We start from the raw sequence: 22,945 nt of genomic DNA on the forward strand, positions 1-22,945 counted from the left end.
AAAAAAGGCTTTATGTGTGTATGGAACATTTCTGGCACAATTTATTTCAGCTCATGAAACATTGGACCAACACTTTACATGTTGCGTTGATATATATAGAGAGAGAACCTTTCGGGGTGCCATATATGAAGCAAGCATAGAACCCTTCTTGGTTCTATCCAGAACCTTTTCAGGCAACAGTAAAAAGTATTATGTTGGAAGCTTGAAATACCCGTCAATATGACCATTACGTGCAGTGGCCGTAGATACAAGTTGTTTTTGAAATAGGTCACTGTATACCTCCTGTATACCTACCTCCACTGTAGTAGTTACAGAAAATCCAATATATACAGTGCATTCTGAAAATATTCAGAACCCTTGATGTTTTTCACATTTTGTTACAGCCTTATTCTAAAAAAAAAAAAAATTCTCTCATCAATCTATACACAATAACACATAATGACAAAGGCAAAACAGGTTTTTATACATTTTCTACAATGTAGAATAATAGAATTGTTTACAGACAGATTATTTCACTTATAATTCACTGTCTCACAATTCCACTGTCTCACAATGTGGGCAAGAAGATTACATACACTAAGTTGACTAAGTTAAACAGCTTGGAAAATTCCAGAAAATATGTCATGGCTGTAGAAGCTTCTGATATATAAGGTGCTACTTGGCACCGGTGGAAGATCCACAACCTGCAAAGGTCTGGTCAGTGCTCAAGATGTACCAGTGTTTATGTGGTCAAACTGTTAGCCAAGTGAGGAGTATTGAAGAAAGCAAAGGACTTGTTGGTCAGGGGGGGTGGGGAGGTTTGGGAGTGAGGCTGTCATCCTGGGTCATATTTTTGTAACTGTCCAGTGCGTCGTGCAGCAAATACTCTGGGCAACACCGTTGTCTGTAGCGCTCATCCAGACAGTACGCTTGTCATAGTCACTCTGTGTACTACAGATCCTGCATATGCCACTGTATTGGCAGAAAGGAGACTCTTTTTCAGGGGTGTAGGGTGGAAGCTGTTTCCGCGGGTGGAAGCTGTTGCTCACTGCTTGTATTAATGAAGGAGTGGGATTGATGAAGTTCCTCTGCTGTGCCCTGAAATAGAAGAGATGTGTAATCAATGAAGTGTTTCCAGAGCTTGATTTGGCCCAAGAATGGACTGTCAGGGCTGAAAAGAGCAAGTATTCTCAAACAACCCCACATACAGATGGACATCATTCGGTGCCACTTTACGACCCACAGCAGTTCCCTTTTGTTGAATGAACATTTCATTTTCAAACATGAAAAAGTTCTCAGTCAGAATAATCTCAGCAAGTTCAACAATACAGTTAGTGCTAGGGAGTGTACCACTGGGTCGTTGACTAAGGGAGTGTACCACTGGGTCGTTGACTAAGGGAGTGTACCACTGGGTCGCTGACTAAGGGAGTGTACCACTGGGTCGTTGACTAAGGGAGTGTACCACTGGGTCGTTGACTAAGGGAGTGTACCACTGGGTCGTTGACTAAGGGAGTGTACCACTGGGTCGTTGACTAAGGGAGTGTACCACTGGGTCGTTGACTAAGACAGTGTACCACTGGGTCGTTGACTAAGGGAGTGTACCACTGGGTCGTTGACTAAGGGAGTGTACCACTGGGTCGTTGACTAAGGGAGTGTACCACTGGGTCGTTGACTAAGACAGTGTACCACTGGGTCGTTGACTAAGACAGTGTACCACTGGGTCGTTGACTAAGGGAGTGTACCACTGGGTCGTTGACTAAGGGAGTGTACCACTGGGTCGCTGACTAAGGGAGTGTACCACTGGGTCGTTGACTAAGGGAGTGTACCACTGGGTCGTTGACTAAGGGAGTGTACCACTGGGTCGCTGACTAAGGGAGTGTACCACTGGGTCGTTGACTAAGACAGTGTACCACTGGGTCGTTGACTAAGACAGTGTACCACTGGGTCGTTGACTAAGACAGTGTACCACTGGGTCGTTGACTAAGACAGTGTACCACTGGGTCGTTGACTAAGACAGTGTACCACTGGGTCGCTGACTAAGGGAGTGTACCACTGGGTCGTTGACTAAGACAGTGTACCACTGGGTCGTTGACTAAGACAGTGTACCACTGGGTCGTTGACTAAGGGAGTGTACCACTGGGTCGTTGACTAAGGGAGTGTACCACTGGGTCGTTGACTAAGACAGTGTACCACTGGGTCGTTGACTAAGACAGTGTACCACTGGGTCGTTGACTAAGACAGTGTACCACTGGGTCGTTGACTAAGACAGTGTACCACTGGGTCGTTGACTAAGACAGTGTGCCACTGGGTCATTGACTAAGACAGTGTGCCACTGGGTCATTGACTAAGACAGTGTGCCACTGGGTCGTTGACTAAGACAGTGTGCCAGAGTTTCCATAGCTTCTAGGCCTGCCTGGTGGGGGATGTTTGTATAGAGTGATTCAACATCAAAGCGAGCCATAAGCATCTCCTGATCAATATTGTCCATTGTCTTCAGGGTGTCAATCATGTCCATATAATCACATACATATGCATCTTTTTTCACCAATCTGCAGTATGTTTCTTGGGAGGATTTCTGTATCTTTTGACCAATTACCGCTTACAAAAATGTACCATAGTAGTATAAGAAAAAAACACAATGGTACTATTATGGTTGTACATTACCATGGTAGAATGTATAATGCAGATTAAATCCATGGTATTTCCATTATCCATTGTCTACATGATGAAATACCACGGGATTATTTAGGTGCTTGGTGGCACCATCATATTTCAAGGCTAAAAACATGGTACATTTCCATGATTCAGACTATACCATAGTATACATGAAAGTACCATTGTAGCACCATGGTACATTTTTGTATCTAGATCAGAGGTTTCGACAATAATTGGGCAAAAGAGCAGAATTGGGCTGCCCGTTTAAACAAAGTCTACGTATCCCACTATGTCATCTGTAGTCACAGGTGCTGCTCCACTGTTTTTCATATCATCACTGTTGCTTGTTAGTTGAATTATAGCCTGGGCAGCTGTTTTAAATTATTTAGAGAGAAGGAGAACATGTTTTACCAAGCAATTCTATTTGAAATAAACCATCATTTTGATCCAATATCAATGTTGTAGTGATCCTCGCTTTTTCAGCCACATTACAATTCCCACAAAGTGGATTTTCCCTATTGGTGCAGTGTGTATGTAGGGTGTTTGCCTTTCACACCAGCGACGCAGGTCCGCTTCCCTGCCCCAACGTTTGGGGAAGGTAAAATGGCTTTATGAGACATGTTACAATTCCCACAAAGTGGGTTAAACCTATTGGCACAATGCGTAGGGTGACTTCATTTCACACCAGAGGCCTGGATTCTCTTCAATGCCCTGCCGTTCGCTACAATATCATTACAGAACATCTCTTGACTATGACCCAGATAGAAAGTACCGTCAGCTGTTGTAATAACTTGATCTGTTATTCACAGAAACATTGTTGAACATGTAACCAAAACAAATGGTTCATGTCATTCAAACCCAGAGAGTCTGTGTGGATGGTTCAACCATAGGGTCCAGTTAGTGGACGGCCCAATACCAAAACAACCCCTAGAGTCTAGACCAGGGATACTCCACTCTCTCCTACAAGGTCTGGACCCTGCTGCTTTTCTGTTCTACCTGATAATTAACTCCACACACCTGGTGTTCCAGGTCTCAATCAGTCCCTGATTAAGGGGAACAAAGGCAGTGGAAATGGCTTGGAGCTCCAGAGTTGAGTTTGAGGGGTGTTGACCACCATATGCACTTTTGGAGATCAGAGGATTTGACAGAGGCAATATATAGAAAAAATTATGCAATCAGCTTGCTATTTCCACATTGATTACTAGTCCTCCACTCTCTCCCACATACACTTGTGACTAGATGTTTATATGTCCGTAAAGAGTGCTTCCCTCTGCATTTGGCTCTTTAGTTGAGGGAGTGGTTCAGGTTTTAAATCAGCTGAGGTTCCACTGTCGCTCTTTGAGAGAACACTCATCTGTCAGTTTCTCATTGAAGAGTTGTCTCGTCTTCTGAGCAGTGATGCAGTTACTAGTAGCGTCTGTTTTTCCAGAAGGCATATCAGTAAATAAAATGTTACAATGAGAAAAGAACCTCGTACTGATAGTAGAAAAGGTGCAGCTACATTCAGCAGGAGATCACTAACACATATCACCGTCCGCATCCAAACGTTCCAAGACATGAAGGTTTTAAAATGATTTCAGACTACCTCAGGACTTATTTGTCGTAGCTATTTTTGATACATGGTGGAATTGTCCCTCTATTTCCCCAGTCCCTGAGTAGGTCATGAATCTTCTGCCTTGCTCTAGCATACAGGAAGACACTGAGGCACTAGGCCTCCCTGAATAAACTCCACAAAAAACTAGTGTGGTGTAGTCTGGTTACGTTGAACCCAATTGGTCCCTTTCAATGAAGTAAATCACTAGAATTTCTGATTTGTTTGGTCTCTATTAGAAAAGCAACAACTCACACCTAAATAGGTTATTACTGGTGCTGGCCTGCATTCCATAGAATAAAATATATGGACTTGTTACTTTAGAGTTTCATCCTCTAAAGATAAAAGCCTGTATGGCCATGGTTGGATTGGAACTACTTTCATGCCCATTTTAACGGGAGCTTGTATATCAGTGCCTGCCTCCTCCTCAGTCTCTACACGCCTGCCAGACCAGCAAGGCCAAATAATAGAACCAAGGACACCGTAAATAAAGCCCTGGTATTTGTCATAGGGGGAAATTCACATCAACAGACCAAATATGGAGCTATAAACTGTTCCACTCTCTATCATAAACAATATGGGGTGTAATGAAATAGGGGAACGTTTATAATGGAAATGGTTAATAATCAGTGGTTAATAAAATAAACTGCTAAAAGACCACTTAGTTTAAACAGAGCGTTTTCGCAACCAATTACTCAACCTTGTCGGTTATGTTGAACGGTGTGGAACGTTTTTAAAACGCCTACAGGACTTTAACGATCCTGAACGAACCCCAGGGTGGCAGGACCTCTGCTGTACTAGAACACAATGATCTATGATGATTAATATACATCCCTCCTACACCAAGCAGAGAGGGACACAAACACATAGATTGGAAACGGGAACAAAATCCTCCCAGCAGGCTCATTAACTGTGGAATAAACTCAAGCTTCGCTTTTACCTTTACACACACACACACACACACACACACACACACACACACACACACACACACACACACACACACACACACACACACACACACACACACACACACACACACACACACACACACACACACACACACCACTCTCTCTGAGCAAATGCACGCACGTACACACAGCCGACAGCACACACTCCATTCCTTTATGAGCGTAGTTGGCTAAGGCCGGTTGCCTCTACCTGCTCGGCACTTCAGTATTCTTCCCTAATGCACGATTAGCCTGGCCATTCCCCCCTACTCTCTCTTGCTGCCTATATGCATTTCCGTCATGCACACTTGGGCAGAGCTGCAGGCGCTGAAGGTCGGGCAGCAGTTAGGGGAAGGAGCCGTTTCCCTTTGAAAGAATCCCATCCCCCTGGATGAGAGCAGTGTCTCTAGACGTTCACCCCGGGATAGATTGACTCTGCTTGCGGAATTCAGATGAGGAGCTGAAGATTGGACGCCTTGGTAGTGTCAGAACCCTTAGTGGAACAATGAGGCTGGGTGAGATTCCATTCTAGTACCTCCGTGTTCTCATCTCAAGCCCTTCCAAGGAATTCTGTAAGGCAGAGGCCCCGGGCGCAACGAATAAGGTGCATGGACCAGAGGAGGATGGTGGAATGAGCTATAGGAGGACGGGCTCATTGTAATGGTTGGAATGGAATAAATTGAACGTTATCAAACATATGGGAACCACGTTTGACTCCGTTCCATATATGCCATTTCAGTTGTTACAATGAGGCCCGTCCTTCTACAGCTCCCCCCACCAGCCTCCTCTGGCATGGACATCACATATAAACTACCAACTGCGAGAATAAACAGCTTTAGGGAGTGTATATATAATATATCATTACAACAAATGGTTTTTGTGGTTTCTCCCTCTACTAGTCTCTAGAAGCAACAGAGTGTACTCCATCTAGCACGCTGACCTTTCCAACAGCCAAGCCTTCATGAAATATTCATAGATGCTGTTGATGTATTAGGATATGCAAAATACAGCCTTTTTTCACTGGCACTCAGCACAAGGCAAAACCATCCTTGAGGAATCATGGTAAATGCTGCATGAGCCCTGTTTGAGAGTTATGCTGGCTTTGATCAAATTCTGAACCTTTATATACAAAATGAAATAGAACAAAGAAAAGCATTGAATGTCTCACATGGACGGCCTCCAGATTAGAATGAATCATTTAAAAAACTAAGCAGGACAGATTGATTTTTTGAGCAGGTTTTCTTTCGTTTTTCTTATTGTAATACCTGATTATTGGTTAGGAGGAGAGACGGGAGACGGCCGAGCACCATTACAGAATCGCTATTCATACAATTAGCAAAATACGACATGTGGAAATATGATACATTTATTTTTCCCCTGTTTGAGGTAGGAACATTAATTTTACTTCATGTAAATCCTGTTGGGGCAGACAAGAATGGTTTTAGCAAAAAATAGAAAATAGAAATGGTAAGAAGCAGGCTTTATGAGTTAAGACACTTTTGAAACAGAACTAAGGTTTGAAACAGAACTAAAATATCAATCCAGCTACATAATGCAGTGACCTAAATGTATATCAAATCAACAGTTGCGAGCCCTGGTGTGGATGAAGTAATAGAGCAAAGTAAATGGTTAAAAATAAACATTGTACAAGACTTTTGGAATATACTCAAGTTCCAGTGTGTTTATTAATTCAATATCCACATAATTGCCCGCTCATTAAAACTCATTTAAGGGATAAAATAAAGACATTGCTCAGTTCCAATACCCATAAAACCATTCCAAGAGAATGAAACACTTGGGACACCTGCCCCAGATCATCATTAGGGAAAAGGGTCTAAAGGGCTTTTTCTTGATTGTAGGTCAAATATCATCATCATCAATTCAACCAGGGTGATTCATTCTTCTCTGATCTCAAGACAAATCCCTCAACTCCTCCAAGATGATTGATTTGACTTCGTATCTTGGTCCAGCGACTGATGCTTTTTGTTTCCTTACAGTGATGTATTCTCAGTTTGAAACTGACTGTATGTCAGGTCCTGTTCTATGTCCTTCTTACAAGTCCCTCCCTCCCTGATTCACTTGGTTTCAAGACGTTTTCTCCCGACTGAACACAACCCTGGGTCGTGATCATTAGGGCAAACCGTAGCAAACCATTTTGCTACAACAAACGTAAATCTGTCTTCCTATTGGACAAGTCGAGGTAGTTCCTTTTGTTTTTCAACCTTCTTTTGGGTGCCAACTGAACATGCCTCTGGTTTACTGTGTGGCATAGTTGTCCCCTCCAGCCCCGCCTCCAGCAACACCCACCAGCATGTTGTTCTTGGGGGAGCAGCTGTCTGGCTCCATGGTCATCACCCTGACAGAGTACCCATGAGTCTCTGCTGCCCAGGAGCGGTCCAGGTCCACCAGGCCCATGCACTGTTTACCTGGAGGAGAGGGGTCAAAGAGCACAGTGATGATGTCCCTGATTGAACAATAATGGAGTTCCTTTATATTCCACACACTGGCAACTAAGAGGTGAATTGCAGTGTAGAGACACAGTACATAACTACAACAGCTGACAGAAGGTTCCCCGTCTCACAGTAGAATTGTCTTTGTTCTAATCATTCTAAGAATTTGCCTTCATATTACTACGGATAAACAATGTGAGTCCTTTGTGGATAACACCCTTAGGCCTCTTCTGTACAGTAGCAGCCTTTCATTTAGTTTATTGAGGCGGAATAAGAGATGAAGACATTCCACCAGGATCTGTTCATCTTTCCTTATATGACCCTCATTCTCAACATTCTACTGCAGACGCTTCCTAGACCGGCCTCTTCAGTACCAACGACTCTCTTCTTTCCGATTAGTACTTTGGGATCACTTCCACTGGCTATCAAAGCTTGCTTTAAAGGCAAAAGCCCACTAACTGCATTACGCTGCTCAGTGGCTCTGAAGCAGACCCAGACAGACAACAAACGCGTCTACATCACTCAAGAGTCTCAGACGGACCGACGTTCAGATCTGACAGGCTCTGGGAATAAGGAATAAGATCAAAGACGGTAAGTGTGAGTTGAGGAGAGGTTGAGGAAGGGGTGTCATGGTGGCGGCAGCACCCCGCCAGCGGAATATTCCATGACAGGAAGTGTCAGGTAGGGAACGTACGAGGGCGGTTCAAAGTGAAAACACAACGGGGAGTACCTTCACTAATTATTCACAAGAATTGAATGTGCTGGTATAGGATATGTTTTGCCTTTATCAAGATTAATAAGATTCTATGGAAAGGGGGCCCTGATCCTAGATCAGCAAGCCTACTCAGAGGCACTTTTTAAAAATGGACCCAGGTACTGAAGGGAGTATCAGTTTGATGAAGATATACAATAATATCCCCTTTGACTTTGTGGTCAACATGAATCGGTGCCATTATGGAAAAAATGACATTAGTGGCCTGTTTGTGTTAAAAGCGAATGCACCAATTTGTAAGTCGCTCTGGATAAGAGCGTCTGCTAAATGACTTAAATGTAAATGTAAAATGTAAATGTAAAAGGTGCTCATTTATTTGGGGGTCAATTGTCAACACAATGTGTGTGTGTGAGTGACAGTGTGTCACCTATTAAGCGTCGTTCTGAAGGCAGCTGGACAGCTGTCTGGTCTGCGAAGCGGCAGAGGATCATGTGCTCCTAAATGGAGGGAGAGCAGCGAGAGAGAGATGGAGGGAGAGCACAGAGAGAGAGATGGAGGGAGAGCACAGAGAGAGAGATGGAGGGAGAGCACAGAGAGAGAGGTGGAGGGAGAGCACAGAGAGAGAGGTGGAGGGAGAGCACAGAAAGAGAGGTGGAGGGAGAGCACAGAAAGAGAGATGGAGGGAGAGCACAGAGAGGAGGGAGAGCACAGAGAGAGAGGTGGAGGGAGAGCACAGAGAGAGAGGTGGAGGGAGAGCACAGAGAGAGAGGTGGAGGGAGAACAGAAAGAGAGGTGGAGGGAGAGCACAGAGAGAGAGGTGGAGGGAGAGCACAGAGAGAGAGGTGGAGGGAGAGCACAGAGAGAACACAGAGAGAGAGATGGAGGGAGAACAGAAAGAGAGAGAGAGATGGAGGGAGAGCACAGAGAGAGAGAGGATGGAGGGAGAACAGAAAGAGATGGAGGGAGAGAGAGAACACAGAGAGAGAGATGGAGGGAGAACAGAAAGAGAGATGGAGGGAGAGCACAGAGAGAGAGAGGTGGAGGGAGAGCACAGAGAGAACACAGAGAGAGAGATGGAGGGAGAACAGAAAGAGAGGTGGAGGGAGAGCACAGAGAGAACACAGAGAGAGAGATGGAGGGAGAACAGAAAGAGAGATGGAGGGAGAGCACAGAGAGAGAGAGGTGGAGGGAGAGCACAGAGAGAGAGGTGGAGGGAGAGCACAGAGAGAACACAGAGAGAGAGATGGAGGGAGAACAGAAAGAGAGATGGAGGGAGAGCACAGAGAGAGAGAATGTTAACTCAAACTCACAGCTACAGCTAAAACTCATCAGCTGACCCACCAATATATGCACACGACTAAGTTGCTTTGGAAAAAACATCTGCTAAATGGCATATTTATTCAATGTTTTATTTACACAGACTTCAACCAACCACAGCATTAGAATGTTTGTTTCAGGTTTTCCTGAAAGTCTCTGTATAAAGCCATACTGTACATCATTAGAGCCACATCTCTGACCTCTGGGAGGATGAGTCTCCTTCCTGCTCTTACCACTTCCTCCTGTTTCTTCCCCAGAAGGTAAAAACACCAAAACCCAGGGAACAGTAGGCATCTTCCCATGTCTTTCTTTATCCACCATCTAGTCATCTTCTACACCTCTTTTTCTACAACCCCCAACCCCAGGAGGACACTAGTTATCCTCTAGCTCTAAGTGATTCCATTCTTCACTGTGGAAGGATCAGGACAGTACCGTCCCAGCCAAGGTTCAACCACTCTGACTCAGCACCAAGCACCAATACCATCGTTAGCGTTGTATTACAGCCGCGGAGTGCTATCTGTCATGGCGCTCCGCTGTCAGTCTGTTCAACTAGCTCAGGGGGGAAGGAGTGCACACCCAAGACTGTGATTGGTTGGTTCACTGTGTTACAGTAGCAGTGAAATGCCATATTGGTTTCTGTTAGGCCAGTGGCTGTGGTGGTGGCTAAGGTCTTATAGTGAGGTGAAGAGGAAACTCTGAGGACAACTGAAGTTGATTAAAAAAATAATCTTCATTTTGGCCTTCATCTGGTTTTTAGAGTGGAAATAACGTAGTCGCAATAATACAGCCTCTCTTCGCTAAGACGAGGAGCAAAACGCTAAAGGAAGCACCAGATCAATAAAAAAGTGGTCAGAGTAAGCAGATGCTAAGCTACAGGACAGTTTTGCTAGCACAGACTGGAATGTGTTCCGGGATTCCTCCGATGGCATTGAGGATTACACTACATCAGTCATTGGCTTCATCAATAAGTGCTTCGATGACATCGTCCCCACCGTGACCGTACGTACATACCCCAACCAGAAGCCATTGATTACAGGCAACATCCGCACTGAGTTAAAGGCTAGAGCTGCCGCTTTCAAGGAGCGGGACTCCAACCCGGAAGCTTATAAGAAATCCCGCTATGCCTTACAACGAACCATCAAACAGGCAAAGCTTCAATACAGGACTAAGATTGAATCCTACAACACCTGCTCTAATGCTCTTCGGATGTGGCAAGCCTTTTCCCACCTGGACAAAAGGAACACCTATGTTAGAATGCTATTCATTGACTACAGCTCAGCGTTCAACACCACAGTGCCCTCAAAGCTCATCAATATGCTAAGGACCCTGGGACTAAACACCTCCCTCTGCAACTGGATCCTGGACTTCCTGACGGGCTGCCCCCAGGTGGTAAGGGTAGATAACACATCCGCCATGCTGATCCTCAACACAGGGGCCCCTCAGGGGTGCGTGCTCAGTCCCCTCCTGTAATCCTGCACGGCCAGGCACGACTCCAACACCATCATTAAGTTTGCCAATGACACAACAGTGGTAGGTCTGATCACCGACAACGACGAGACAGCCTATAGGGAGGAGGTCAGAGACATGGCGTGTGGTGCCAGGACAACAACCTCTCCCTCAAAGTGATCAAGACAAAGGAGATGATTGTGGACTAAAGGAAAAAGAGGACCGAGCACGCCCCCATTCTCATCGACATGGCTGCAGCGGAGCAGGTTGAGAGCTTCAAGTTCCTTGGTGTCCATATCACCAACAAACTAACATGGTCCAAGCACACCAAGACAGTCATGAAGAGGGCATGACAAAACCTATTCTCCCTCAAGAGACTGAACATATTTGTCATGGGTCCTCAGATCCTCAAAAAGTTATACAACGGCACCATTGAGAGCATCCTGACTGGTTGCTGGTATGGCAACTGTTCGGCCTCCGACCGCAAGGCACTACAGAGGGTAGTGCGAACGGCCCAGTACATCACTGGGGACAAGCTTCCTGCCATCCAGGACTTCTATACCAGGTGGTGTCAGAAGAAGGCCCTAAAAATGGTCAAAGAATCCAGTCACCCTAGTCATAGACTGTTCTCTCTGCTACCACACGGCAAGCGGTACCGGAGCGCCAAGTCTAGGGTCCGAGGGGCTTCTAAACAGCTTCTACCCACAAGCCATAAGACTCCTGAACATCTAATCAAATGGCTACCCAGACTATTTGCACCCCCCCCCTATTTTACACCGCTGCTACTCTCTGTTGTTATCATCTATGCATAGTCACCTTAATAACTCTACCTACATGTACATATTACCTCAACTAACCAGTGCCCCCACACATTAACTCTGTACCAGTACCCCCCTGTATATAGTCTCGCTATTGCTATTTTACTGCTGCTCTTTAGTTACTTGCTACTTTTATTTATTTTTCTAATCTGTATTTTTTTTAAACTGCATTGTTGGTTAGGGGCTTGTAAGTAAGAATTCGGTGCATCAGGCTAATAAAAAGTGATTTGAGTTGACTAAAGGAATTAGTTGAAAATGAAATAGAATAGAATCGTTAATCATATTGTGATGATTCGGCACAGAGGGAGGTTTAGAGAGAGAGAGAGAACTTGTATGTTAATTGCCGGAAAATGAATCCGGTTGCTTAAAATGGAATATTGATTTCTCTTTCCAGACAGCAATTACGCGATCAACTATGTGGCCAAGTTTCTTTGTCAAAGTTTCTTTCAAACTAGACAGAAAAAACAGAGATAAATGACACACACGACTTTCCACCACCAAATACCCTAAATTCAGTGCAAAATACACAAGCAGTATTTTAAGATGGGGAGAAAAATGATACTTTCATCTGTAAACCCAATCTACTAAGACCTTGGATTTCCTTCAGAGAATAGACCATTACCAAAATATACTGGTAGTAGTCCGTTATCAGACACATCAACTGTCACGTTCCACTTGTCAAGGCAAGGCCCTATAGCAGGCCTCCGTTGATTAGAGCAGTGAGAGGCCCTATAGCAGGCCTCCGTTGATTAGAGCAGTGAGAGGCCCTATAGCAGGCCTCCGTTGATTAGAGCAGTGAGAGGCCCTATAGCAGGCCTCCGTTGATTAGAGCAGTGAGAGGCCCTATAGCAGGCCTCCGTTGATTAGAGCAGTGAGAGGCCCTATAGCAGGCCTCCGTTGATTAGAGCAGTGAGAGGCCATACATCAGGGATCATTGACTAGATTCAGTCGCGGGATTCTTTTTTTCTTGAGTAGATGGTCAGGGGGCCGGAAGATAATTACACATCATTTGTAGACTATAAAATGTACTGCAAGAAGCCCAAGTAGATACACTACCGTTCAAACGTTTGGGGTCACATAGAAATGTCCTTGTTTTTGAAAGAAAAGCCACATTTTTGTCCATTAAAATATCATCAAATTGATCAGAAATACAGTGTAGACATTGTTAATGTTGTAAATGACTATTGTAGCTGGAAACAGCTGATTTTGTTATGGAATATCTACATAGGCATAGAGGTCCATTATCAGAAACCATCACTCCTGTGTTCCAATGGCACGTTGTGTTAGCTTATCAAAGTTGATCATTTTAAAAGGCTAATTGATAATTAGAAAATACTTTTGCGAAGTTAGCACAGCTGAAAACTGTTGTTTTGATTAAAGAAGCAATAAAACTGGCCTTCTATAGACAATTTTCTGGAGCATCAGCATTTGTGGGTTCGAATACAGGCTCAAAATGGCCAGAAACAAAGTACTTTCTTCTGAAACTCAGTCTACTCTTGTTCTGAGAAATGAAGGCTATTCCATGCGAGAAATTGCCAAGAAACTGAAGATCTCATACAACGCTGTGTACTACTCCCGTCACAGAACAGCGTAAACTGGCTCTAACCAGAATAGAAAGAGGAGTGGGAGGCCCTGGTGCACAACTGAGCAAGAGGACAAGTACATTAGAATGTCTAGTTTGACAAACAGATGCCTCACAAGTCCTCAACTGGCAGCTTCATTAACTAGTACTTGCAAAACACCAGTCTCAACGTCAACAGTGAAGAGGTGACTCCGGGATGCTGACCTTCTAGGCAGAGTTCCTCTGTCCAGTGTCTGTGCTCTTTTGCCCATCTTAATCTTTTATTTATATTGGCCAGTCTGAGATATGGCTTTTTCTTTGCAATTCTGTCTAGAAGGCCAGAATCCCGGAGTTGCCTCTTCACTGTTGACGTTGAGACTGGTGTTTTGCGGGTACTATTTAATGAAGCTGCCAGTTGAGGACTTGTGTGGCGTCAATTTAATGCTATTGTAATGGACAAACAATGTGCTTTTCTTTCCAAAACAAGGACATTTCTAAGTAATCCCAAACTTTTGAACGGTAGTGTATATTTGACTAAAACGTAGTGTATATTTGACTAAAACATAATAATTTCACATTTGTTAATTAGCACATACAGCACATGGCCTAAAGTATGTGGACACCTGCTGGTCCAACATCTCATTCCAAAAGCATTCATTTGGAGTTGGTCCCCCCCTTGCTGCTATAACTAATAGTTGTACTAGTTCCCATCCTGACAGGCACCTTGTTAAGTTCGCTGATGACACTGCCTTGATCAGCCTGTTGCATGATGACGAGGAACATCATGGCCCGGTCCTAGATGACTTTGTAGAGTGGTGTGAGGAATCACACTTGGTTCTCAATACCAACAAGACCAAAGAGACGTGCATAGACTTCAGGAAGCGTATAACACCTACCTCTGCAACATCTATCAGAGGTCAGAATATAGAGATTGTAGAGGAATACAAATACCAGGGTGTCCTCTTGGACAATAAGCTTAAGTGGAGTAAATGTACAGACCTGATCTACAAAAAGAGCCAACAGAGACTGTACTTTCTCAAAAAGCTGGGATCTTTAATGTAGACTGTACTGTACTGACTCTTTTTTACAAATATTTAATTGGGAGTATTTTAACTTTTTGTATTGTTTGTTGGTTTGGCAATGCCACTGTCAGCCAGAGAAATATGCTGAGAAGGATTATCACCACAGCAAGCAAGGTACTTGGAGTCAAACAGACAGGCCTGGATGAGATCTTTAAGGTCAGGGCCCTCCCCAAGGTACTTGGAGTCAAACAGACAGGCCTGGATGAGATCTTTAAGGTCAGGGCCCTGCTCAAGGCTCACAAAATCATTTTTAGACCCAAGCCACCCCCTGTACCCATGCTTTTTTAAATGTTTTATTGGTATGTAACTGTTATGAAAGTTGTATTGGCACTTTTGTTTTGTATTTAAACGCCACTTTAAACGTGTACATGACACTGCAACAACATTTCCCCATGGGAACAATAAAGTCAGTAAGTAATAACAGCCTCCGCTCTGGGGCGGCAGGTAGCCTAGTGGTTAGAGCGTTGGGAATCACCGAGCTGACAAGGTAAAAATCTGTCGTTCTGCCTGAACAAGGCAGTTACCCCACTATTCTCAGGAGGCTGTCATTTTAAATAAGAATTTGTTCTTAACTGACTTGCCTAGTTAAATAAAGGTTACATTTAAAACATAAAAAAATTTAAACTATTCTGGGAAGACTTTCCACTAGATATTGCTGCAGGGACTTGCTTCCATTTAGCCACAAGAGCATTAGTGAGGTTGGGCACTGATGTTGGGCGATTAGGCCGGCTCGCAGTCTGAACTCTAATTCATCTCAAAGGTGTTCGATGGGGCTTTGTGCAGGCCAGTCAAGTTCTTCCACACATATCTCAACAAACTATTTCTGTATGGACTTCACTTTGTGCAAAGGGGCATTGTCATGCTGAAACAGGAAAGGGCCTTCCCCAAACTGTTGCCACAAATTTGGAAGCACAGAATCATCTAGAATGTCACTGTATGCTGTAGGGTTAAGATTTCCCTTCATTGGAACTAAAGGGCCCGAACCATGAAAAACATCCCCAGACTATTATTCCTCCTCCACCAAACTTTACAGTTGGCACTATGCATTGAGGCAGGTAGCGTTCTCCTGGCACCTGCCAAACCCGTTGGACTGCCAGACGGTGAAGTGTGATTCATCAGTCCAGAGAATGTGTTTCCACTTCTTCAGAGTCCAATGGCGGTGAGCATTACACCACTTCAGCCGACGCTTGGCATTGCGCATAGACCTTAGGCTTGTGTGCGGCTGCTTGGCCGTGGAAAACCATTTCATGAAGCTCCTAACAAACAGTTATTGTGCTGATGTTGCTTCCAGAGGCAGTTTGGAACTCGGTAGTGAGTGTTGCAACCGAGGACAGATGATTTTTACGCAATACGCGCCTCAGCACTTGGCGGTCCCGTTCTGTGAGCTTGTGTTGCCTACCACATCACGCCTGAGCCGCTGTTGCTCCTAAAGGTTTCCACTTCATAATTACAGCACTTACAGTTGACCAGAGCAACTCTAGCAGGGCAGAAATTTGACAAACTGACTTGTTGAAAAGATGGCCTCCTATAACGGTGAGCTCCTCAGTAAGGCCAATGTTTGTGTGGCTGAAATAGCCGAATCCCCTAATTTGAAGGGGTGTCCTAATACTTTTGTATATATAGTGAATGTCTCTCTATTATGTGTGGGAACAATTTGGAGCAGATTTCCAAAATTAAAATCACTTGGAGCTGATTTACTGTGGTTTTTAAAGTCTTAAGTCCCCCAAAAATGTTGTTTTGTTTTTTTATTGTTCAGAAAACTTGGAGGCCAAATAAAATCAAATGCGGGCCAAATTCGGCATGCAGTTGGGGAACCCTGCCTAACATCATTACATCATCTCCTACCAGTTCAATGCACTGTCAGTGTCAAGTGATAAGACTTAGGCCCTGTTCTGATACTCTGAAAAGGCATCCTGTCTTCCTTGAAGTAATTACTGATCTGACATAGGGCCTTGCTTTTACTACCAAACATTGATGACTCCAAGGAAGGGAGTGAAGTAAGGATGCATCTGTCCTCCTGTGTGGCTTCGTTGGTAGAGCATTGCGCTTGCAACAACAGGGTTATGGGTTCGATTCCCACAGAGGACAAGTACATCTGCTAAATGACTCAAATGTACATTTGGAATAGTATTTGAACCTCCGCTGACCTCAATCAAGACATGAACTTTGTCAACATTCAGTCTCTTGACCGTCGATCTACTCAAGATGATTAATGATGTTGTTGTTTTGAAATTGCTTGTTTTTCTGTTGCCGTTGCTTTACAGCGCCTTGACATTTCTTTATGTAATGAACAGCACTAAACAAAGTTGTATAAATGATTATTAGTATTAGTGGTATTGTAACAATGTAGTTCCTGTAAAAGCTGGTTTTAGTTCCCAGGATACATTCAGGATAAATCAACAGGAGAGCTATTTCTGAGGTCTCTCTACCTCCCCTCCTCTCTCTACCTCCCCTTCTCACTCTCTCCTCCTCTCTCTGCAAAGAGTCAGCAGATGGAAAAGAACATGACTAGGACTACACTTAAAATTATTCCGGAGTCTATCAGGTTTTAGTAATGATATATATATATATAAATAACCTCTTGTAATTCCTGGCAAGGGAGCAACAGCTTTCAGCATGAGTGTAAATTCTAATGTTTTATAACTGAGGGGTCAAACCTGTTGTAGCCTGTGTAGGAGAACATTGTTTACAATTACCATAAATAAAAAATTTAATCTGACTTAGTTCAATCTTCGCTGCTGATATGATATGCATCCAATCAAATAATACATTGCGTGGGAAATCTAACCCTCATTTGAAATGAATTGAACCTACCTTGTAACTCAGTGTCTCCAGAAACCTTTTGCTGCAAAAAAAAAGAGAGAATTTGAAAGAAGTGAGATATTTTGGGAATAATGCTTAGAGAAAAGACCATTCAAGTGTAAAAACTTTTCAGTAAATCTGCACGTTGTGCTTTTCTATGGGACAACTATTTGTATTGCATTGTACTAGTGTCTATTGTTTACACTGACATTCACATACTAAGTCCACCTTCTTTTGTCTTGATAAGTCATGACATAAACTATCTTCTGATGATGAACTCCATACGTGACAAAAAACTAAAACATTGCTCATTTTGAGCAAGTTCTTTATCCGATGTCCTGGGAAACAGGCAGTCTGATTGTGATGTTGAAGAGTAGCGAGAAAGAGCTTAAAGCTAGCTAATAATCAACACGGCACCGAAGACGTCAAAGGTCACGTCACGGGCACTCAGTTGAGGACTCTAATGTTTCACTTGGCCGGCTATAGCCTCTCGGTCACATACTCCATAGCTCCGTACTGTCAAAATGATGTACACACATCCAAAGCTCCTGAGCAGGTGCTGAATATAAAAAACACTGGTATTCTGCAGACTGCACCTCAACACTTGGGGATTTAAACTTGGTATGTTGACTCTTGGTGAAAGTTTGTCTTCGGGACCATAACCTGAGGATGAACTAGTTAAGGCTGTGGTGTAGTGCAGAGTAGCATGAATACTGACACTGCTACAGGGCCTGCCTCATATCTAGTAACAGCCTTTAGCTATGCCAGTAGCAATGATATACCACAACCTTCAGTGCATTCTCTCTTTAGAATACCATGTTTTGTGGTCATTGAGGCCTTTGTGTTGTCAACATGTCATGCATCCTTCCTCCTAGTTCTCATACCAGCCACTTCACACACCAGTCAGTCAGAGTGCTGTCATGGCAACAGGAACAACAGCACAATAAACTAGCTCCTACATTTTTCTCCCTCTCCCTCCTGTTCATGCCCTCAAGCACAATTCACACTCTTCGGATCGTACCTCAGCCTACGAAAATATCAAGGCATCAAACGCATAAATTATTTTTGGCTCGGCCCCAGAATGAAATGAGCAGAAGACATTTTCGGAGTGATCAGTGATTCGTGTTCGCCAACTTATTTGGTTATGCAGTGTTTTTTTTACCCTGTCATTTTGTGACAGCAGCCCTGTTCTGAAAGATCCTTCTCCTAATGCTGATTGAATGGACTGAATGAGAGAGCAGGGTGACACAGAAGTCGTAGATGCTGTGGAAGAGAACATAAGACAGAGACCAACGCAGATAGAGGAGGCAGAGAGGTACAAATGAAGATGGAGAGACCGGTGGAGCGAGAGAGAGGGAGAGAGAGAGGCAGAAATGGTGTGAGATACAGTCGATAAAGATACCAGAAGAAGATGGGTAAGGAGGCACAAGATAAAGACAACTCAGACAGACTGACAGACAGTGACAGACAGATAGGCAGACAGACATTGAGACAGAGAGACAGGCAGAAAGACATACATTGAGACAGACAGGCAGACAGACCTCCTGGGGAAGGTGAACTTCAGTGTGTTCTGGACGAAGCCGTAGCAGCAGGGGCTGACCACGAAGGTCGCTCCCGCCTGGATACACTGCTCTACCACCATGTCTGTCGCAACGCCACACGCATGGAGGGCCACCTGGAGACACACACACACGTTAAAACACAGGCACACACATTCACACACGTTAAAACACAGGCACACACATTCACACACGTTAAAACACAGGCACACACACAAACGGTCACACAAATGTGTTAAATATTACCCTATCAGAACACCCTCTTTCTCTGCAACCATCGCATCATCACGGTACGATACACCTCATTGGAAAACATCTAGCAAACCTAACCCTGAGTCAATAGGGAAAACAAACCGAACCGTTTGGAGAAGGAAAAAAAACCTCACTGATTAACTAGTTAAAGAAGCCGTTTGATGCTGAACGTGTGGAGTAAACAAACTTTTGAGTCGTTTAGCAGTGGAGGCACGGAGTGACCGGGTTTCCTATTGAGCAGGTAAACCGTGACTGTTGCTCTGCATCTCAATACACATTACCAGAGGAGTGGTTAGAGTATGCTGGGTGGAGAGAGAGAGAGAGAGAGAGAGAGAGAGAGAGAGAGAGAGAGAGGTGGAGAGAGAGATGGACAGAGAGAGATGGAGAGAAAGAGATGGAGAGAGAGAGATGGAGAGAGAGCGATGGAGAAAGAGAGATGAAAGAGATGGAGAGAAAGAGATGGAGAGAGAGCGATGGAGAAAGAGCGATGGAGTGAAAGAGATGGAGAGAGAGAGATGGAGAGAGAGAGATGGAGAGAAAGAGATGGAGAGAAATTGAGAGAAAGAGACGGAGAGAGAGAAATGGAGAGAGAGATGGAGAGAGAGAGAGACAGAGAGAGAACCTCTGGGACTCTACTGTAGCAGACTGTTTTCCTAATATCCTTGTCCTGGGGGCCCACTTCAAGTCGATATCCATTAGTACAGTGTTAGTTGATCAGTTGACAAATTGATTCCGGAGTGTTAGTACTGTCTGAAATACATCAGATAAGCGGCATGGTTGGGGTACTAGAGGAGAGGTTTGGTAAACACTGGATTAGTAGATGTTGATAACTCTGAGGAGAGCCTCTTCGACTGAGAGCTAAGACATTTCCATCAAAATCCCATAACATCTATGGTAGGTGGACTTGAGCACCAGGAACCACGTTTAGTTGGGAGTAGGTTGGACCAGGGCCATGTATTTAGAGAGTTGGGCCAATGAGGTTTCTGCATTATGAAGCATTTACATGACACTTCAACCTTCTATGGCAGCCATGTTATTAGCTCCCCATTAACATTACAGGCAGAAAGTTAAAATTTTCATAAATGATCTGAATGTCGAGAACTAGAACAAGATATATAACATTGTAAAAGTTGTCCTAACTCTCTAAATATTATGGCTCTGGGTAGTACTTATCAGCCTACTGTTACTACATGTAATTCTCAATCAGCACCCTAGCATTGGAGCCCAGTCAGAAACACTAGCTAGCTAACTCCTAAGTTATCAGCCTACTGTTACTACATGTAATTCTCAATCAGCATCCTAGCATTGGAGCCCAGTCAGAAACACTAGCTAGCTAACTCCTAAGTTATCAGCCTACTGTTACTACATGTAATTCTCAATCAGCATCCTAGCATTGGAGCCCAGTCAGAAACACTAGCTAGCTAACTCCTAAGTTATCAGCCTACTGTTACTACATGTAATTCTCAATCAGCATCCTAGCATTGGAGCCCAGTCAGAAACACTAGCTAGCTAACTCCTAAGTATTTCTCCAACGTCATCAGCTCTGAATGGAGGATTCAAAATGAGGTGTTGGGAGAACTTCAAAAATAACCCCAGAGACAAAGTTCGAGATATTACATGTTGAGTCGGCCACGTCCACGTACAACAGATTCTGTTCAATGTGCGAGACAGCCTCTTCCAAGACTTAAGATTCGAATTATAGCAAATCGCTAAAGAGCGATTAACGACCATTCTTTCGGGATGAACGTCCCCTAATGTTACATTAAGTCCACATCACATGTATGGTGGCAGGCTGACTGCTGTAATCCATCACAGCTCTAATATATACCACCTGCTCCTTCACATCCATGTCACAGCTTGGCTTTTCTCTGTGGATCCTGACATTTCCCCAACTAGAAAACCGCAGCCAGATGTTTGTATACGCTCCTCTCTCATTCTGTGGTCGTTGCAGAAGGCTTCACAACACCTCAGCCAGGCTTTTCCAGGGAGAGTTGGACGAGCTCCTGAGAAATGCACTGCAGCCTAGAGATTTAAGGGACCTTAATCCTCCTTTTGTTTGGTTGCCAATGTAGCGCCGGAGCGCCTCTCCTCTCCCCGCCACCCCCCGACCACACTGGGGCCCTGCAGTACCTTGGCCTGGGTTGGCCCGTCTTTGGCATGACTATGTGGAGGCATCGTTCCAGGCACGTAGGGGAACTAGAAGACAGGTACTTATAGGAGGACCAGGGTGCTGGAATGTTAGATGCAAGTCTTTAAGCCAGGGTTCCTTAGTCTTTTGTCCTGGAGACATACTGTAGATTCAGGTTTTCAATCCAACGACATGGCAGCATCTCGTTAAACATATTTTACCAGTGAAGGGGAATCCCTGTAAAATGGTGTATTGAGGTCAGTATAGGCAAAGTATCAGAAGTAGAATGGCTGACAACAGCAATACCACCAAGACCACCAGCGACTTCAGCACGTGCAGCGCCAGCGGAAAAGAAAAGATTAAGAGTGGAAGCTAGTAGCCACATATTGGGAACACATTCCGCGGCATCCTTGTGCCTTTTTATCGTCGGCCATCTTGGAAGCTAGCCCTCCTCCTTGTAGTAATGTGATAAAGATGGAAGTCCTTCCTGCCAACCAGACCAGAGGAATGTTGTTGTAGGCTGTTTTGCATTTCTGAGGAGGAAGTTCTGCATACAAATTCCAAATGTATTCTTTGTTCTTGAAACACTTGGAGGGTACTACTCTGTGTGCTTGTATTGGTTACTTACTCAAGAGGGAATGTTGCAAAGGAAAACACAGACACACCATGTGATTATACAAGACTAAAGAAACAATTGGAAAACTAGACTAAAGAAAAGAACTGTCCACGTGGGGAGAGCCTGTTTCCATTAAGCCAGAGGCTTCTGTGGAGGCCGGTATCAATTATAGATTAATGCGAGCCGATAAAGGATTGTTTGGAAAAAAGCACTCTTTATTAGTCTCCCCCATCTTTTGAGGGGTGGGTGGGAGGAGATCTTCTAGAAGATTCTGGTCCACAATATTTTTGTTCCCCCTCTCATCTTTGCATGAGTACAACTTCTCTTCCTAATGAATAACAACAGGCAGTGGGCTGAAATATGAACTCTGAAACTCATTATTCACAGCTAATACACCCTGGTCCACACACACACACAGTCTCAGTGTGAAAAACACTTCACGGTTAACCACGGCAATATATCACACCCCGTGTGCATCGGTGCTTATTACCTCTGGTATTGAATTAACATTTTCCCCCAGTATTACTTTCTACACGTTGTGGATCATTTGCACTCTTATCAAATACTGTATTATAAATGATGTACTTGTCAGGGCTATAGGGGGCTCTGTCAGTGATGAGCAGAGATAACCCACCTATAGTACCTACCGCACAGAGTAGCTTTGCTTTGACTCCCACGGTTCTAGTCTACTCAGAACCTAAAACTAATCTACCCCTGCTGGGTGGAGAGGGCTAGGGAGGGAGAGAGAGGGGAAGAGAGAGAGTGGTGGGGAGATAGATAGGGGGAGAAAGCAGAGAGTGACAGAGGAGAGAGAATGAAGGGAGATAGATAAATAGATTCTGCGATAGAGAGAGGAAGATGAAGGGACAAACACCGAAGACTGACGCAGCTCCAGATCAGATTTTCTCATCAGTATCCAGACGTTACGCTCCACTACTCTCTGTTCCTCTGGGGACCTGGCTCAATGTTTCTCCCCAATGAGAGGAGTGGTGGTGAGGTGTAGGCCTCAGCCATCACTCTAGTACAA

General features: G+C 44.2%; 1 protein-coding gene and 1 long non-coding RNA gene across 4 annotated transcripts in view; one reads left to right on the forward strand and one right to left on the reverse strand.

Moving 5' to 3' along the window:
- Nucleotides 1–42: 42 nt before the first annotated feature.
- The window catches only part of gstcd (glutathione S-transferase, C-terminal domain containing), a 77,857-nt gene continuing 54,954 nt past the window's right edge, over nt 43–22,945 (reverse strand). The window contains exons 10-14 of one of the 3 annotated variants that reach the window (XM_052517038.1): nt 18,905–19,038; nt 17,376–17,406; nt 8,765–8,834; nt 7,483–7,601; nt 43–1,077 (exon numbers count right to left, since the gene is read on the reverse strand). In XM_052517038.1, coding sequence (XP_052372998.1) covers nt 979–1,077; nt 7,483–7,601; nt 8,765–8,834; nt 17,376–17,406; nt 18,905–19,038 — 453 coding nt within the window. In that variant the 3' untranslated portion in view covers nt 43–978. Of the gene's footprint in view, nt 1,078–6,525; nt 7,602–8,764; nt 8,835–17,375; nt 17,407–18,904; nt 19,039–22,945 lie in introns of those variants that run through there. The other 2 variants (XM_052517037.1, XM_052517039.1) reach the window with 2 other exon arrangements.
- Nucleotides 8,842–9,954, forward strand: LOC127929199 (uncharacterized). The gene is made up of 3 exons (XR_008133816.1): nt 8,842–8,988; nt 9,130–9,179; nt 9,518–9,954. It is a non-coding gene; the product is annotated as an uncharacterized LOC127929199 (long non-coding RNA).

Source organism: Oncorhynchus keta, unplaced genomic scaffold (assembly GCF_023373465.1).
Source record: "Oncorhynchus keta strain PuntledgeMale-10-30-2019 unplaced genomic scaffold, Oket_V2 Un_scaffold_5722_pilon_pilon, whole genome shotgun sequence".
Lineage (NCBI taxonomy): Eukaryota > Metazoa > Chordata > Actinopteri > Salmoniformes > Salmonidae > Oncorhynchus > Oncorhynchus keta.